Source organism: Glycine soja, chromosome 10, assembly GCF_004193775.1.
Source record: "Glycine soja cultivar W05 chromosome 10, ASM419377v2, whole genome shotgun sequence".
NCBI classification, from domain to species: Eukaryota; Viridiplantae; Streptophyta; class Magnoliopsida; order Fabales; family Fabaceae; genus Glycine; species Glycine soja.
The window spans coordinates 48,413,772-48,433,186 of record NC_041011.1 but is presented as its reverse complement, the minus strand read 5'-3'; the positions used below and the strand labels follow the sequence as shown (position 1 = coordinate 48,433,186).

The 19,415-nt window shown below is 33.3% G+C and overlaps 1 protein-coding gene, 1 long non-coding RNA gene and 1 pseudogene across 3 annotated transcripts; all 3 read right to left on the bottom strand.

Moving 5' to 3' along the window:
- Nucleotides 1–2,504: 2,504 nt before the first annotated feature.
- On the bottom strand, nucleotides 2,505–3,423 carry LOC114369701. The gene is made up of 2 exons (XR_003657683.1): nucleotides 3,070–3,423; nucleotides 2,505–2,652 (listed from the first exon to the last, which is right to left on the bottom strand). It is a non-coding gene; the product is annotated as an uncharacterized LOC114369701 (long non-coding RNA).
- Nucleotides 3,424–3,881: 458 nt separating this feature from the next.
- On the bottom strand, nucleotides 3,882–7,178 carry LOC114371828 (annotated as a pseudogene).
- Nucleotides 7,179–8,933: 1,755 nt separating this feature from the next.
- On the bottom strand, nucleotides 8,934–13,182 carry LOC114370704 (protein HOTHEAD-like). Of its 2 annotated transcripts, none has more exons than XM_028328096.1 (5): nucleotides 12,727–13,182; nucleotides 11,841–12,488; nucleotides 11,196–11,593; nucleotides 9,265–9,815; nucleotides 8,934–9,142 (listed from the first exon to the last, which is right to left on the bottom strand). In XM_028328096.1, exons 1-5 carry the CDS (start codon nucleotides 12,848–12,850, stop codon nucleotides 9,079–9,081), a joined length of 1,785 nt encoding a protein of 594 aa, XP_028183897.1. In that variant the 5' UTR covers nucleotides 12,851–13,182; the 3' UTR covers nucleotides 8,934–9,078. The 2 variants fall into 2 exon arrangements, with proteins under 2 accessions (XP_028183897.1, XP_028183898.1); XM_028328097.1 differs by having other exon boundaries at nucleotides 11,841–12,485.
- Between the last annotated feature and the right edge of the window lie 6,233 nt (nucleotides 13,183–19,415).

The following is a 19,415-nucleotide window of genomic DNA, read 5'->3' as shown; positions in this document are numbered from 1 at the left end:
TACTTGGTTGGAAACAGGTTGATTCAAAAGCAAGCACTTATATAGCTATTGGCTCATCCAAGAAGGTGGGACTTGCACATCACATATATATTTTTTAACAAGGTCTTTTTAGTTTTAAAAGAGTTGTACGCAATTTGTTATCAATGTCTCTACTTTTGTAATTTTTAAAAAAATATTCTTTAGGTTTCTGCAGCCAACAGGGCGACTCACCTGTGTCAAATCACTATAGCTTCGTGGACTGACTAGCATTGCTGAACCAATCACCATTGCCTGCCAATAAAGGGATGCCTTATCACTGAATGAATGCATCTTTTTGCTGGTTATGACTGATATTTTGGAGGAGAATTTAGTAATTAAACTTTATAGGCAACTCAGGCTGTTCTAGAAATGGTATAATCCAGTGGAGCTATTAGCATATGCTTCAGAATTATGCTATGGATACCCTCGAAGCTGCTCATTTTCATAAGCCCGTCCATCTTGTCCTTGTTCTTCATTAATCTCTTTTGCTTTCTAGAATGGATCTGATAAAAGTACTCACTCAATGTTCACCGATCTAGAAATTTAAATGGAAACCCTTTTCTGATCCTATGATATGTCACAAACATGAAGCATATCCTCACCACATATATATACTCCCTTGAATGTAAATTGAAGTGTCTCGTTAGTTTTCAATCTTAACTTTTTTTTTTGGAAAAAAGTTTAAGGAGTTGAATCGAGAGCTCATCAAAAAGTTTACTTACAAAAATACTTACAGCTTTATCTTGAGAGTATTTTTGTAAGTGAAATATGATGGAATAAAATGAAGTAAAATAGAATTTAAATTATTCTGTTGTTTAGGATGTTTAAATTGTAAATTTGTAATGAAATGATAAATGATAGAATGAACTCCATCTCATTGCATCTAAAATCCTTATTCTTGTTCCTTCTCAATTTTAGGAGATATCCGTTGAAAATCATAATATATATATTATTATTTTTACTTGGGACTTGATATGGAAGAAATGCAAGATAAACAGTCAAGAGTATGTTTAGAGTGAGTGAAATATATACGGCATCTGTAAAAAAAAAAAGTGAAAATATGCCGCCAATATTTTAAAAATGTCAATACTACAAAAGTGCGTTAAAAAAATTTGGTAATCTCAATGAAACATTATAAAAAAAGTTTAAATATGTTTCTTATCTTCTTAAATTTGGTTTTTTTTCCCCAAGTTTAAATTTACTTTTTTAAAAATATATTTTTATTCATGTAAATATATTAAAGTTCAGTTTTAATTCCTGCAAAAAATATTTATTCGTTTTTTGTTTTTGTAAAACTATAATATTATTTTTTTATCCAAAATTAGGCTCGATTATGTCTCAACTTAAGTGATATTTTTTTTATTTTAAAATTTAAATAGGATTTATGAGGGGTTTCAACCTCATAAAGTTGCAGGAAAAAAATAATTTTTTTTTGTAAGAATACAATTGTGGGGGTTCAGTTCAAAACTCCCACAAATATAAAAAAAAAAGAAGAAAAAAAACAAGTATCAGGTCCAAAAACCAAACTCCCCAAATCAAGATTGAAATTGGTCTGGTGAAATTTTTGTCAATTTACGAAACCAAACAAATATTTTGACCCTCCTCAGCCTACATGCACACCACCTGTTTGGAATAAATCCCACCATCATCCACCAAAGAAACCACCGTACCACACTGCTCATCCTTCAAGTCTGGCAGATCATAAACCATAACCACTAGTATAACCATAGCCAGAAATGAAGGTCGGAGGTGGGTGTTCGCCGGGGGTCAGATCTGGCTGCTGCTGGTGGTGTGGGAGGAGAGAGAAAGAGAAGAAAGAAAAATAGAAGTTACACCTGTTTAATTTTTAGTGAACCGACATTTGACACATGAACTGGAATTGAACTTGGTATATTTACATGAACGAAATATATATATATATATATATATATATAAACAAGGCTTTGTGATGGGTGATTATCGTAAGAGGGATTAAAAATATTTTGCAAAATTAAGAAACTGAAAAAACTAATTTAATTTTAAAAGATTAAAAATAACAGTAAGATAGAAACATATTTAAGCTAAAAAAAATATGAGTTCATAAGTCATAACTTCATATCGTTACCCCTTTGGAATTGGTTCTCATTTACTCACAAGACTTATGATGGGCCGTGGGACCACAAATGTCTCGTTTGACTATTCAATGCGTTTTCATTATTGGAAGAAGAGTATAGGAAGATACATGCTCAGATTTTTTTTTCTAATTACTTTTAATCATTAGTTAAATTTTACTGAAAATTATACGTTTAGGAGTGAAACTTATTAAATAAAAGATAATATTTACAAGATTTTATTTTTTTTAATAAATTTAAGTCAATAATAAATAATGTATATATATATATATATATATATATAATATAATATGTTAATAAATGTATTTGACTAATTTTTCTAATACTCGAATTAAGGGTGTTTAAGACACATTTTGTTGAGAGCTTAAGCTGTTTGTTGTTTGCTTCTTTGTATGCAATAAATCAGTTTCACATTATCGAATGTATCTTCAACAGACAACAGTAAATACTTTAAAGGAAAATCCCCATTCATTAATCTTGTTTCACTGCTCTCTCAGCCAATCCATTTCTGGGTCTGCTTCAGCTGAAAACCAAAAAGGGGATGAAATTGTGAGTGTCTTCACTTGATCATCAATAATTTCAACAATTTGACTGCTTTGATACTAAATGTGTTTGGCAAGGTTTTTAAGTTAATTTCTAACACACCTCACTTGTTTAAAATCTTATTTGACTAAGGGGATGTATTAGGATTTTAAAGGATTACAAAAGACTTTTTATTAATAAAAAATCTTGTACATTCAATTAAGACTTTTAAATTATAAAAATAATTACGGTAATGTCAGAAAAATCACATTATTTGCTTCCTTTAAAACAAGTTGTGAAAAAAAAATTTAAGAAAAAAGGAAAAAAAGAAGAAGAAGATGAACATATGAATGCAACTAGTTTCATTCCCTTGCATACTACTTCTCTTGAATTAAAATAGCATGGCACAGAAGATTACAATATATTAAGCTAAAGTAGCAACAGGGCAACTCTCCTTTGGCAAGATATCTGATGAAGTGGTCATGATAATTTCCTGCCAATAAAGAGAAGCCCTATAGCTGTTTTGCTTATTCACTATATCATGTGCGAGCTCAGCTCTTGTTGCTGCTGCACACAACGTTCCATGAACATTACAATTTATAAGCTCTTCAACTTAAGCTCAGGACATGGAATAAACTCAAAAGCATATGCTTGAGGCTTATGCTGTGAATATCCTTTAAGGGTAGTCTTTCCGGGCAACAGATTCTTGCTCTTTCTCTATCTTCACATGCTTTTTGGGGAAAAGTTGGTGAAAGTTTGATGCTTCTTCCATTTTGTAATGTTGCCGAGCATATGCATATGCTCATGTCTTATTCTGTTACTTTATAAATACTGTGTATGCAGTATGATTTCCTTTCAACGTTTGTTAAGTCCAACTAGCATTTTATATTGTTGAGTTTGTCCTTTGAAAAAAAAAGGGTTATCTAACTCAAATAAAATGGAGTTAAATAACTCTGAAGTACATTATTAATGCAATTCTCTAATAGATAGTTGGTACAAATTTTTTAATTATATCAATTGTTTAGCTCCATTTTATTTACCTCTTCACATATTATACTTTTAGTGGACTGTGAAACATTGTTAGATTTGATTCGAGTTTCATTATATTATCTTATATTCAATCTGTCAACAGTCAATATATGTGATTACATTGTCAACTCTAAAAAGTATAAGAAAAGTAATCTCTTCAAAACTGTATTATATCAAACTGCAAATATATTATGGAAATTACAGAATTATCCTACAAAAGAAAACAGTGCAAGTTTTCTCTTATAAACAGACAGCATTCAGAAGAAAATCAAGAAATGTCCATGTGACAAACCAGATATTACAAGATAAACAGGGAACACAACAGAAAGTATGCACTCAATTGATCCCTTCACTTCTGCCCATGGAAGAATCATTTATTTATAATCTTTTCTCGCATATACCTGTATCAAAGTTGTACAGAAAATAATTAAAGAAAGAGTAAGACAATAAATGTATTTTAATTTACTATCATTATCAAATACAGTATCTATATTGATTGATATGTGCCAATAAATACTTACCTTCCAAGCATCATCACAGTAGCTTGAGGGTTTGTACCCGGTGAGCCATGAAAAGTGGATCCATCAATTACCCTCAAAGCTTCCACACCTATTACCTTATAATTATGATCAACAACTTTTCCAGATGGGCACCCCCCCAGGGTAATGCCAAATTGTTAGCACAGTGTGTAGGCAATACCGTTCTAAAGAAAAGGCAGCATTAGCATGTTTAGGCCTCAGGTTCACTGGCAAGTGCAACATCAAGTCTATTAGAGCTTGGACTGGCATGTTGTCGTAGCGGAATTTTGAGAATGCTTGAGTTTATCACATCTATGATGGTTTTCATGCCTTCAACACACTTCCTCAAGTCTTCTGGACCCTTAAAATAGTTGAAGGTAACTGATGGGTTATCATTGGGATTTGTGTTTATGAGCTCCAAATGACCCGTGGAGCGTGGTCCTATGATCTTTTCAAGTAGGACTCCTCCTTTGAGAATTGGATTGGCTAAAGATCTAACGGTTTCTGCAACACTCTCCTTGGCTTCTGGGGGAAACGTTGAAGGCTGGCCAGACTTCAAATGAGAACAAATGTCAGAGTAAGTCAGCTTTGTAAGTAAATATTCCAATTTCAAGTGTTGAAATTTTTGACAAAATATATTGAATGAACTTTTTGGGGTTGAAGGGTATTTGGAAAAGCTTATACGTAACTTATTTAAGCTTATCAGCATGAATTTTTATACATTTTTTATTTATTCCAATCATTTTGATGATTAATTTATAATATAAACCAAGATTTTAAATAGTGATCACGGTCATAATCGTGATTTTTGTTGTGACTCTTGACATGATAAAAAGTTATAAACAAATTTAGTTAATGCAGTCACAATTGTAATTACAGAAAATCTGAAAATCTTGATTTGGGATCAAAATTGTAATAATACACCTTGAAAATGAATACTCATATATTATTTTTTAAAATAATTTTTTATCGATAAATATTAATTGTTAGCAGGACCAAACATGTCATTTTTTCTTCTTTTTTAACCACCCCCATCAACCTTATTTCTTCATCATCATTTAAAATGATGATACTATGGACTTTTAATAATAAATAACTTTCATATTAAATGAGTTACAAAATCTAAGTAAATACTCATATATCATCATTTAATTAAAGAACTTAGTAGTAAGGATATAATAATCTAAGATTTTTTTCCCTCAACCAGTGAATTCAACTGGACCAAATTTATCAAACTATGATAAATTCAATATAAAGCCTAAATAGTTATTTGAGGCTGCAAGCAGCAAATGGGATACTGACCTGGTTTGACACAAATTCAAAAATCCCTTGAAGCCTTTCAGACCAAGAATGGCCCAAGCTCAATCCACTGGCTGCTTCAATGAAGCTACCAAACTTAGTGATGCCCAATGTTTGGACAAGAGAGGCTTCAACAGGCACCGGGGAAGGAACCACTAGAACATTCAATGGATTATCTGCCATCCCTTGACCCACCAAGGGCTGATCCAAAACCACTTTTATTCCATGAGCCTCAAGATGGTTTGCATGACCAATCCCACTCAGCAGCAGCAACTGTGGGCTTCCAATTGCACCAGCTGATAAGATTAACTCATTCTTTCCTTTTGTGCTTAAGTATGCTCTATGCATCACTCCCAATGCATCTTTGAAAATTACTCCATAAGCTTGTGGCCTTCTTTTTTCTGTAAAACAAAATAATCAAAAACATTATCATCAGTCTTAGGCGTCTAAAAGTTCATAACAAAACAATGATCTAATCCCCATTTTGACAAACGTTTTCATAAACAGTTATAGAAGAAGAAAATAAGAATAAAATCAATACGTGTATAAGTTGATTTTAACTTATAGAAAAGGTTCAATCTATTCTTTCTTTTCTTTTAAGTATTTATAGAAAAGTTTATTTAAACAGACCTTACCTGTGTTATACTTAAATAGTATCTTCTGCACTGTGGCATGGAGATAAACAGAAATTCTCTTGGGATCAGCATACTCTAACAAATCAGCTGCTGTGTGCCTGTTACCCTCCTTATCAAAAATTGTCCCTCCAACCTTAGTCCCATATAAGTGATCAAAAGTGAAACCACTGTAAGGCAACACACCTACTTCAAGCAAACCATCCTTCACTGCTGATTGCCACTGCAGCATAGGGGGCTCAAAGGCCACCTTTTCTTCAACCCATTTATATGAGTCCTTAGCCAAAGTTTCATTCCAACCAGAATCTCTTATGTAGGTGGAGCTAGCCCTTGAATAGAACCCTGCATTCAGGACAGAGCCACCACCAAGGACACGGGCCCGCGAATTGAGGACCCCATCTCTGGATATGAATGGCTGGGAAAATGATGAAGGGCTTATGTCAGCGAGGGAATTCACAAAGTTCTTTATGTTGATTTGCTCAGGGTTTGTGTAAGGAGAGCCTCTCCTTTCAAGGACTAAAACTCTTGCACCTTGTGAAAGAGTTGCTGCTAGTGGACACCCACATGTTCCTCCACCAATCACTATGTAGTCATAAGTTAAGATTTGTGGAGCAGATTTTGCTTCTCTTACAAATGTCTACTTTGGAGCTGCTGCATGGACACATTGGATGAAGATATCAAAGAAAATGAATGCTGTGAGAAAGAGTTCCAAAGAGACACTAACACCTACACCTACCTAACTATCAATCAAATCGATCAACTAAACAAAAGAAACTTCTGAATTGTGTTCTCATTTTTTCTATTTTCAATTCTTGGAAGAAAACAATAAAAAATTGTAAGAATATGGAACTTCAACAAAATTTTGTAAATGAAAACTAGTACTTCACAACAAAGCATTACCTTTATCTGGATGAGATAATACACTAAGGAACGTGCACCCAACAAGAAATGCACATATAAATTGCTCGGACACCCAACCCATTGATGTCTGTCTTCGCTTGTAAGAAGCTTGAATAATCTGCATGTCTTCCCAAAGAATCGAAGCCCATTTTATATAATATTTTACCAGAAAATTGAAGTCACTACTTCATGCATTACCCTTTGCTCTTGCACACAAACTATGTTTGTTCAACAACACTCAATTTGTGTCTCATTTCATACAAAGATTAAGTGTTCTTGAAACTTGTCGAAATGCATGAAGTGTGACGGTGACATCAATTGGATCTCTTAAATTCCTTTAGAAATTATACTTCAAAATAACTTGGCCAAAAATAGTAAACAGCCAAAACACGCATAACAAAAGAGTTTATAAGAACTCTCAAGATTGGGGGGAGGGGACACGACGCGTGAAAGTATTTTGTTATCCAAGACCTTTCTTACAAATTAAGTTAACCGACATTCTTAACACAATATCTGTAAATTCTACTTGATAATGACTCTACTAATCAACGTTAGATTTAATCTAGATATGAACTCCTGTAATGCGCCGAAAAACTATTTAAATTTCATTGGATTAAAAGTATATTGATATTGATTATTTTGAGAGTAAATAGTCCATATATTGACAACTTTAGACTATCATTTAATTATAAATTACTTTAAGATGAATTTGTTAATTCTTTTAATAATATTTATCTTAAAAATTATATTAATAATGAATTTTTATTTATTGATTAATAGCATAAAACATTTTATACTGCTTGGTCATTAAACTCTTACTTTAATAATTAATGTGTTAGTTTTAAATGCGATTTCTTTTAACTGTGATGTAAGTTTATCACGACAAATTTTCTATGGTTTTCAGATTGAAACAATATTGACAACAATATCTAACATTTCTCTCTAAAATAATCCAACATTATATTTCATTGTAGAGTTTTTATACCTTTCAGCAAAGTCTTATTAAAGCACGTCTTTTATTAGAAGTTTTTTTTCACTGTGTTTTTGGTCAAAGATTAATCTTGCATGAGTGTCATTAATTTAAGAAAATTTTACACACAAATTTTTAACACATGCATGAATAAGTATGTTGTTTTTAACACAAACTAATTTTTAGATTCTATTTTGTAGTGTATGATGGTCATATCAAGCTCAAATTAAATAAGTTTAATGTAGTAAGATGTTCAATCAATTGGTTGAGTAATATACGTAAGTGTTCTAAACATCCTGTGTTAGTGTATTCAATTCGTACAAATTAAAAAAAAGTTTAATGTCTAATCTAACATTTGAATACCAAAGTCTTAAATAGAAAAAATGTTTAATTACTCATTTAATTCTTATAATTTTTAAACTTGTCCCTATAGTTAATAAATAAATTTTTTTAGTTTCTAAAATTTACATTTTAATTCCTTAAAAGGTCCTTAATAGAGTTAAAGAATTTGAACGACATGAATCATTTGGAAATTAAAATGTAAATTTTAAAACTAAAAAATTTACTTATTAAATTTTAAAGATTAAAAAGTTCACTTATTAACTACAATGATTAAAAGGAATAAATTTAAAAATTACAAGAGTAATTAAAACTAAGAAAAAAGTTATAACATTAGAGTTGATAATGAGTTTAATTTATACTATCACATATTATTTTATTTTTTAATGTCAATCTCATGATTCTTGTGTAAGTTACATCTAAGAACATTCACAGCTGAGCAACTTTTCAAAGATGTTTTCAATGGGATCCGGTTGTATATATGACTCATTTTTACTCTTCTTGGTACAAGCATCTTTAATCACTAAAATAAGTTATTTTATAAATAATAATATTGTAAATACATACTCGGCCTCAGATTTTTAGGGTATTGATATAGGCAGTAATTTGGATGTATTAATAAGTTCGTTTTAGAGTTAAAAGTGTAGCAATATATATTGGCAATCACTGATATAAATTGTGACTCGTGAGAGAAATCATGCGAAGAACAACACAAATATGGAACAACGGAAAATATGAACTCAATTGATCCCTTCACTTCCGCCTATGGAAGAATCTTCCTTTATAATCTTTTCTCCCATATACCTGTATATCAAAGTTGTACCAGAAAAAATTAACGAAAGAGTAAGACAATAAATGTACTTCAAATTATTATCATCATCAAATACGAAATCAATATTGATTGATAGGTGCCAATAAACACTTACCTTCCAAGCATCATTACAGTAGCTTGAGGATTTGTACCCGGTGAGCCATGAAAAGTGGATCCATCAATTACCCTCAAAGCTTCAACACCAATAACCTTATAATTATGATCGACAACTTTACCAGATTGGCACCCTCCATGGTAATGATAAATTGTTAGCACAGTGTCTATGCAATACTGTTCTAAAGAGAAGGCAGCATTAGCATGTTTAGGCCTCAAGTTAACTGGTAAGTGCAACATCAAGTCTATTAGAGCTTGGACCGGCATGTTGTGGTAGCGAAACTTTGAGAATGCTTTTGAGTTTATCACATCTATGACGATTCTCATGCCTTCAACACACTTCTTTAAGTCTTCTGGATCCTTAAAATAGTTGAAGGTAACTGATGGGTTATCATTGGGATTTGTGGTTATAAGCTCCAAATGACCCGTAGAGCGTGGTCCTGTGACCTTTTCACCTATGACTCCTCCTTTAAGAGTTGGATTGGTTAAAAATCTAATAGTGTCTGCAACACTCTCCTTAGCTTCTGGGGGAAACGTGGAAGGCTCACCAGACTTCAAATAAGAACAAATTTCAGAGTAAGTCACCTTTATTATTAGTAAAAAAAATTCTAATTTCCAGTGTTGAGCATATATTGAATGAACCTTTTGGCATTCAAAGGTATTTGGAAAAGCTTCTACAAAACTTGTTTGAGCTTATCAATAAGACTTATGATTTTTATACATTTTTTATTTATTTCATTAATTTTCATAATTAAATTTATGATATGAGCCACGATTTTAAATCATGGTCGTGTTTTCGTTGGATCCTTAACATATATAGTAGGAAATTACAGCCAAATATGACTGTTAGTCAAAATTGCGCATTGCAATAGTCTAAAGACTAAAATTACAAATAGCAATAACAAAACGGTTTTAAAACCTTTTTTTTTAACATCAAAGAAGTATATATATAGAGAGAGAATTGGGTATAAAGGCTTTTCCAGCTATATAACAAAAGTAGACCTTATAGGTCGAGAAATCAAATCTGTCAGGGTTACAATATATTTAAGTCTACAGTTGACAAAATATTATGTAACCATATAATCATCAATTCAATTCCTAGGAAATAAACTCCTACCCATACAGATTCATCACATTCACCTACAATTTCTGCTAATAAAATCATCCCAATCCATTGAACAGTACTAATTGCCATGGCACAGCATTAATAAGCAATCACTACACCTCCCCATGGTCCACCAGCATTCAATGATCTCCGACCGCATCACCAAACACTGCACCCCTATGGATCTGTGAGTTTCTAAATCCCCCGGCAAAACCCTTCAACGAAATCACCAGCAACAAAGATTTCTTCAAAGCCGTCAGACAATGATTATTTAATTACTTCCACCAACTCAACCCAAAGATCACAAGAACCGAGACCTAGCCATTTTAAGATCAAACAATTCCTGGCCTTGATATACAAATGAGTATATATATCAAGTTTTTAAAATTCGGTTTTAAAACCTTGATATACATAAAGCTCTCAAATTTAAAAAGAAACTATCATCTAAAAGTATATAAAACCAAATGAAAATGGTGGAAATAAAACTGGCTAATTATATTTTGCATGACACTAGTTTGAAATGATTAGCAAACCTGTCATGCTCTTCATCCTCACCGGTGTTTCATTATGAAACTTGGATTATGTTTTTTTATATCTTTATCATCAAAACTATCATTCACATTATGAAATACTGTGTTACAAAATTTAAATAAATACTCATATATCATCATTTAATTAAAGAACTTAATAGTAAGGATATAATAATCCAGGCTTCACTTGATCTTAGCCAAAAGGCCAAGACCACCCCCAACCGTGAATTCAACTGAACCAAATTATGAGACATCCAATACAAAATAGTTATTTCAAGGTGCAAATGGGACACTGACCTGGTTTGACACAAATTCAAAAATCCCTTGAAGCCTTTCCGACCAAGAATGGCCCAAGCTCAGTCCACTGGCTGCTTCAATGAAGCTACCAAACTTAGTGATGCCCACTGTTTGGACAAGAGAGACTTCAACAGGCACAGGGGAAGGAACCACTAGAACATTCAATGGATTATCTGCCATCCCTTGACCCACAAAGGGCTGATCCAAAACCACTTTTATTCCATGAGCTTGAAGATGGTTTGCAGGACCAATCCCACTTAGCATCAGCAACTGTGGGCTTCCAATTGCACCAGCTGATAAGATTATCTCACTCTTTCCTTGTGTGCTTAAGTATGCTCTATGCATCACTCCCAATGCATCTTTGAAAATTACTCCATAAGCTTGTTGCCTTCTTTTTTCTGTAAAATAAAAAATTCAAAAACATTATCATTAGCCTTAGGCCTCTAAAATTCATAACAAAGCAATCAACAAAACCCTATTTAGATAAACATTTTCGTAAACAGAAAAAGAAAATAAGAAATAAAATAAAATCAATATGTGTATAAGTTGATTTTAACTTTTATATATATATTCTTTCTTCTCTTATAAGTATTTATAGAAATTAAAAATTGTTTAAACGGACCCTATATATTCTTAAATCCTTACCTGTGTTATACTTAAATAGTATCTTCTGCACCGTGGCATGGAGATAAACAGAAATTCTCTTGGGATCAGCATACTCTAACAAATCAGCTGCTGTGTACCTGTTACCCTCCTTATCAAAAATTGTCCCTCCAACCTTAGTCCCATATAAGTGATCAAAAGTAAAACCATTGTTGGGCAACACACCTACTTCAAGTAATCCATCCCTGACTGCTGATTGCCACTGCATCAGAAGGGGCTCAAAGACCACTTTTTTTTCAACCCATATATATGAGTCCTCAGCCAAAGTTTCATTCCAACCAGAATCTCTTATGTAGGTGGAGCTAGCCCTTGAATAGAATCCTGCATTCACGACAGAGCCACCACCCAGGACACGAGCCCGCGAATTGAGGACACCATCTCTGGATATGAATGGCTGGGAAAATGATGAAGGGCTTATGTCAACGAGGGAATTCCCAAAGTTCTTTATGTTGATTCGCTCAGGGTTTGTGTAAGGAGAGCCCCCCCTTTCAAGGACTAAAACTCCTGCACCTTGTGAGAGAGTTGCTGCTAGTGGACACCCACATGTTCCTCCACCAATCACTATGTAGTCATAAGTTAAGATTTGTGGAGCAGATGTTGCTTCTTTTAAAAATGTGTACTTTGGAGCTGCTGCATGGACACATTGGATGAAGATATCAAAGAAAATGAATGCTGTAAGAAAGAGTTCCATTGCCTGACTAACTATTAATCACATCAACTAAACAAAAGAAACTTCCGAGTTGTGGTCATTTTTTCTGTTTTCAATTCTTTGAAGAAAGTAATAAAAAAATTGTAATAATATGGAACTTCATAAAAATTTTGAAAATGACAAGTAGTAAGTACTTCAGAAGTTAGAACAAAGCGTTACCTTCATCAGGATGAGATAATACACTAATGAACGTGCACCCAACAAGAAATGCCCATATAAATTGCTCGTACACCAAACCCATTGACGTCTGTCTTCCCTCGTTAGAAGCTTGAATAATCTCCATGTCTCCCCAATGAATCAAAGCCCTTTTATATAATATTATATTATAACCAGAAAATTGAAGTCGCTGACTCACTGATGTTGGTTACCAAAGTAACAAAATTAATAATTAGCAACTAAAATAAGAGGTGAAAAATATACAAATTAACGCACAATATTTTAACGAAAAATAATATAGAGAAAAAAATCATAAATAAGACAAAGGAAATATTTTTAATAAGTAAAGAAAATTATAATTTCTCTCTAAATACAAGAATAATTACACCATCTCTTGTAATATGGCACAACACTTCTCTCTATAAAATAGGAGAATACACTAACACTCTTTTATGTGTTTCTCTCTTGATTTTGGGATACAAAACAAGTGAATTGAGATGGCTATTTATAGGAGTAAAACTTTAAGGATCTAATAAAGACATATGAATTACTCTGTAATCTTTTTGAAATAATTGATTTTAGTTCCCAAAATAAATATCGAGCGGTCTTAGTTGTCTATCTTTTGTTCCGTTTGTTATTTTAGTCCTCCCCGTTAAAAACGTCCGTTATCTCAAAGCAAGTAAGTACTAGGTGACCGACAGATCTCGAGGTAAAAACAATCACCACCAATCCTCTGAACTCCACATGAGTAGGTATGAATTGGTGGGGTATTGAATAAAATCATATTGAAGACCGATTATTTGGAGGGAAGGTGTTATGGATATATGAAAACTCATCAGAAGTTGAAAAGAGGTTCGAAAAAGCTCTGATGCGGGATTGAATTTTGTTTTTACAAAATCACAAATAAATGGTGTGCATAAGGAAGGGGCGTTGTAAATCTAGTGTTGTGACTGTGACAGTTGTTTGATTCAGCAAGCATAGAAAGAGATATATGTGTGTGGGAGTCGTTCAATCATATGGGATTTGTATATAGACGATTGTCTTTTATCAGATAACGGAGTTTCTCAACGGCGATGACTAAAATAGCAAACAGGATCGACCGGAGGAACTAAAAACAAGTATTTTAAAAATTAAACATTAGAGACTAAAAAATATTTTGTCTCTTTTTAAATTTTAGTAAATAAAATTAAAATAATTAAGAGATTAAAAGGTATTTTAATTTATTTAAATATCCAATTATTTCAAATTTAAAAATTTATAAGATGATTATTTTTTTACGGCAAAATATTAATATTATTAATCAAAAGAAATATGTCACAAGAAGTGCCAATATCCTCTGCATGTACAAAAAGAGTTATCACACAGCTACCCATTATGAGGTATCCATATATAGATAATAAATTAAGTATATTAGTATTTCTTAATATAGGTCGCTTCTTTGCCTCGTTCCTTTTCTCTTATCTCACGTGGAAATGCATTCACTCTGAACACCAACCCTTATCCTACCACCTCATTACTCAAAATTAATAAAGCAAGATAGCACAACAAGGTGAATTCGTACTTCATTAACTCCCGATTGTGTAGTTTTGTTGTTACTTTTGCAAGAAACGTCTCAAAGATGATCTTTTATTTTTATAATTCGTACTTCATTAACTCCCGATTGTGTAGTTTTGTTGTTACTTTTGCAAGAAACGTCACAAAGATGATCTTTTATTTTTATTTAAAATACATAAGAGTATCTCCCGTTATTTTGCACTCTAGATTATACAAAATTGTAAATTTAGTTTCCCATTTTGTTTCCAATTTCGGATTTGGTCCTCCGTTAAAATTATTGATGAATTTTGTCCTTCTATTTTATCAAATCATGCAATGTTGACCCCCCCAGTCTAGAATTGGATGTTAACCGTTAGCAACTAGCGTTGACTGACACGTGTCAACATCTGAGAGGTACATCAAACAGTTCACGATTTTAACTGAGTGTGGTAAGTTTTTTTTTACGGTAACCCTAAAACCTAAAAGCCTCTTACCACAAAATCCCTAAAAACGTTCTGCGACCAGTGGCAAAGACGAAGCTCACAAAGGCTCGTTTGTTGTTCGTCGCTGCCTCCTTAGCATCGCTGCTTGCTTGTCGTCGTTGCCTCATCGTCATCACTTGGTTGGTTTATCGAAGCAAGAGTCGCGTCATGTTTGGGTGTCATCCCTAAAACCCCTGAAGCACATCATCAGCGTTGTTCCCATGGAAATGAGTTCTTCCTTGTACACCTCAGAGGCCCGAAGTCGCGTGATGTGTTTGTGTAACGTAAAGGCTCCACTGGTGATATCGTGGACTGAGGATAATCGAGGGAGGCGTTTTATGGTTGTGGTCTATACAAGGTAAGGAATAATGTATATTATGAGGGTTATGTTATGGTTTATTTGTTGATTATTTTTTGTTATTTTGGGCATGTAGGTTATAGGTAGAAAATGGTGTAATTATTTTTAGTGACACGATCCAGTTGCCAAGAGTTGTCAGAAGAGAATCATTGTAGCATTGATGAAGAAGGTTGATGAATTGAGCTTGAGGGAAAAGGATTTGCAAACCAAGATCAGTGACATGAAGATGAAGGAAAAAATTTTAGGAATTGGATTGGTTTTTTCTTGGGTTTGTGTTTGCTTATTGGTGCTTTTATTTTGTTGCAGGGGAATGTGATTTATTGGTGGTAATTTGGTTTTTTGTACTCTGCCCATTGTAATGGTGATAAGTTGGTTTTTTGTACACCCACTGTAATTGCTGAATTATGTTAATGAAATAAGATTTCATTGCTTCTGAAGTTTGGTATTGATTTGGTATTCATCTTTAAAATTTGTTTTCACTAAAATTTGACAAATTATGTTTCGTTAGTGGTTTGTGCAGTTGGTTTTTTGTACAGATAAGTTAAAAGCAAGTTCCAAAAGCCTAAACAAACAGTAACTTGAACTAAACAAAGCAATAACAAAACAATAACTTGAAATTTGTTTTCACTGAAATTTGACAAATTATGTTTCGATAATAGTTTGCACAGTTGGTTTTCACTGAAATTTCATTGGTTTTTTGTACTAAACAAAGCAGTAACTTGAACTAAACAACAAAACATATAAGTTCTGCATAAACTGAATAATTACTTAGATAAAGAATGCATTACCAAGCCTCATAGAACAGAGCCACCAAATATATAAGTTTTGCATCCTAAAAACTTAAACATAATTACACAAGAGTGCATTACATAGCCTCTTTAAACAATTACTTAAACATAAATTGAATAATTAATAACATAAAGAGTGCATTACAAAGCCTCATTGAACAGAGCCACAAAATATATAAGTTATGCATCCTAAAAACTTAAACTAATAATCCATTTGTGCCCAAGTCCTCATAGTCGACTCCTTTAACTGATTCGTGATTATTGTGTTTCATTGGTACTGTCACCTCCTTGAATTCCTTGTGCATGAAACATTCTTTTATTTCTTTGTTACAACATTGGTGGGAGATGTTGTTTATCTCTTCAAGTTCTGTTAATATTGAACACAAATATTATAAGAATGGTGAAAGTCACAAACTCTTCAATTTGTTGAGTCTACCTTATTAGTATCAAATGTGGGGTCACTACTCTGACTAAATGTCTCAGAGTCCAACCATTTTGTCCAATCAGAGCTTTCTTCAAAGTCATTATCTGAAACTTCACTATAATCATTGTTATCATCATCATCTTCCTCAGCCCCAACATCATCCTCCATCATACCCTCAACAACAACCTATAACACCAGCCTCATTTTCACCCTACACCTGAACCTCAGCCTCATCTTCACCCTTCACAACTGCTTTAGCCTCTACTCCATCAATTACAACAACCCCATCTCCCTTAAAATCATTCAACTTTTTTTCAGATTTGTCAAACACCCCCTCATCCACATACATTTCAACCACATCAAAGCCAGAAACATCTTCAGCCAATTGCAAAATATCAAAGTCACAATTAAGTGGCTTCAACCCTGTGCAAAGTGCTTTTTGGGGGTCCCTGTACCATAAGCACTTGAATGATTTGTACCCGAGAGAGTTAATCACCTTCGTGAAGTCAATATACGACATAGTATCCACATCCCAACCCCATTTTTCTTCAACGATCTGACCATTGACATACACAGTAAATGGATTATAAATAAACATCCATCCATGGTGAATCTTTAACCTCACTGTTTGTTCTTCGGTTGGCCTAACAAAAACATGAACGACAACAAAGCCCAAAGAATGAATAAAAACAACACCCACTAAAGGTTTTCAGAACAAAATGTAGAAGCAAAGCTTCATGGTGAATCAAAGTGATTCAAAGGTGTTTTGATGATAACAAAAGATGATGACAAAGGTGATGAACAAAAAGCTCAAAAGATCAAAGAACAACTCAAGTGAATCAAAGAACATCTCAAGTAAATCAAGAACAAGTTAAGAGTTCAAGAATCAAGGAGAATTTAAGACTCAAGAAGAAAGCCTAGAATCAAGAATCAAGACTCAAGATCTCAAGAATCAAAATCAAGATTCAAGACTCAAGATTCAAAAATGAAGAAAAGACTCAATCAAGATAAGTATTAAAAAGTTTTTTCAAAACTTTGAATAGCACATGAGTTTTTGACAAAACCTTTACCAAAGAGTTTTTACTATCTGGTAATCGATTACCATATTGTTGTAATCGATTACCAGTAGCAAAATGAGTTTGAAAAAGTTTTCAAACTGAATTTACAACGTTCCAAATATTTTCAAAAGACTGTAATCGATTACAATGTTTTGGTAATCGATTATTAGTGCCCTTGAACGTTGAAATTCAAATTTAAATGTGAAAAGTTACATCCTTTCACTCAAAAGCTTTGTGTAATCGATTACACTTATTTGGTAATCGATTACCAATGACTGTTTCTGAAAAATCAAAAGATGTAACTCTTCAAAAAGGTTTTGACTTTTTCAAATGGGTTTTAAGTTTTTCTAAAAGTTATAACTCTTCTGAATGGCCTTCTTGACCAGACATGGAGAGTCTATAAAAGCAAGGCTTTGTTTTGCATTTTCAATTCATTCATTCTATCAATCAATCTTTTCTAATTCATTCTTTACACAAGCAAGTTTTCCACATTGATTTCTGAGTCTCTTTGAACTTCTTCTTCTTCTTCCTTTTGCCAAAAGTTTTCCAAAGTTTTATGGTTTTTCTAAACCTTGAAAACTTGTGTTATTCATCTTTTCATTCTCTTCTCCCTTTGCCAAAAAGAATTCGCCAAGGACTAACCGCCTGAATTCTTTTTGTGTCTCTCTTCTCCCTTTTTCAAAAGAATAAAGGACTAACCGCCTGAATTCTTTTGTGTCTCCCTTCTCCCTTGTCAAAGAATTCAAAACGACACAGTCTGAGAATTCTTTTGATTCTTCCCATTCCCTAATACAAAAGCGTTCAAAGGTTTAACCGCCTGAGAATTCTTTTGTATCCCCATTCACAAAGTATCAAAGGTATAACAGCCTGAGATCTTTGTCTTAACACATTGGAGGGTACATCCTTTGTGGTACAAGTAGAGGGTACATCTACTTGGGTTTGACTGAGAATAAGAGAGGGTACATCTTTTGTGGATCAGTTCTAGAGGAGGGTACATCCACTAGGGTTTCAAAGAGAACAAGGGAGGGTACATCCCTTGTGGATCTTTGCTTGTAAAAGGATTTTTACAAGGTTGAAAGAAATCTCAAGGACCGCAGGTCGCTTGGGGACTGGAGGTAGGCACGGGTTGTTGCCGAACCAGTATAAAAACTCTTGTGTGTTTGTTTCCTTCTTCCTTACTCTTTTACTTTCCGCTGTGCATTTAATTTTCGCTTTTACTTTCTGTTAAGTTTCTCTTCTACTCCATATTCTCTTAACAACAAAAGTAAAAGCCTTAAAAGAGTAATTTTTTAATTGGTAAAGTTTTAGGAATAATTAATTCAACCCCCCTTCTTAATTATTTTGAGGCCACTCGATCTAACACAAAACAAAAATGAAAGCCAAAATTGGGATCACCACTACAAAAAAAGCATCATTCATGTTTCTAGGTGAAACGATAACCAATGAAGGGTTTTTGATAAAAAAAAAAATCAGCACACACCCCATCAAAGACAAAATTGGGACCACACTACCAACAAAGACATAAGGGACCACCACAACAAAAAAAAGCACTAAAGACCTCGTGGACCCCAAAACCTCAACACAAATTCACACTGGAAAACACTATGTGGATCACATCAACAAACAAACCCCACAAATGGACCATAACTATCTGCCATTATAATATAAACAAAACTTCAATAAAATAACCTAACTTACTTGCAAACAAAAGACACTTCCATCTTTCTACAACAATCAACAGCAACACTTTACACACACGAACACCACCGTTAACAATCAATAGTGACACCTCACGCACACGAGATTTCCTTTACGATTCGCGATTCCAATTTTGGATTTTCAGGGAGCAGTTCTAAAGCATAACTCTGATATTACCATTTAGGGTTGGGGTAAAAATATTACTGGGTTAAAAATCGTGAACCGTTTGACATATCTCTCTGACGTTGACACGTGTCAATCAATGTCAGTTGCTAACGGTCAACGTCCAATTCTGGACTGGGGGACCAACATTGTGTGATTTGATAAAATAAGAGGACAAAATTCGTCAAT

What these genes read in the sequence shown, in the direction of transcription:
- LOC114370704 (XM_028328096.1), bottom strand. Translation starts at nt 12,850, where the DNA reads ATGGAGATTATTCAAGCTTCTAACGAGGGAAGACAGACGTCAATGGGT. An exon ending in ATTATCTCATCCTGATGAAG is followed by an intron (nt 12,489 to 12,726) that starts GTAACGCTTTGT and finishes GTGTCCATGCAG; the next exon opens with CAGCTCCAAAGTACACATTT. An exon ending in ACTATTTAAGTATAACACAG is followed by an intron (nt 11,594 to 11,840) that starts GTAAGGATTTAA and finishes TTTATTTTACAG; the next exon opens with AAAAAAGAAGGCAACAAGCT.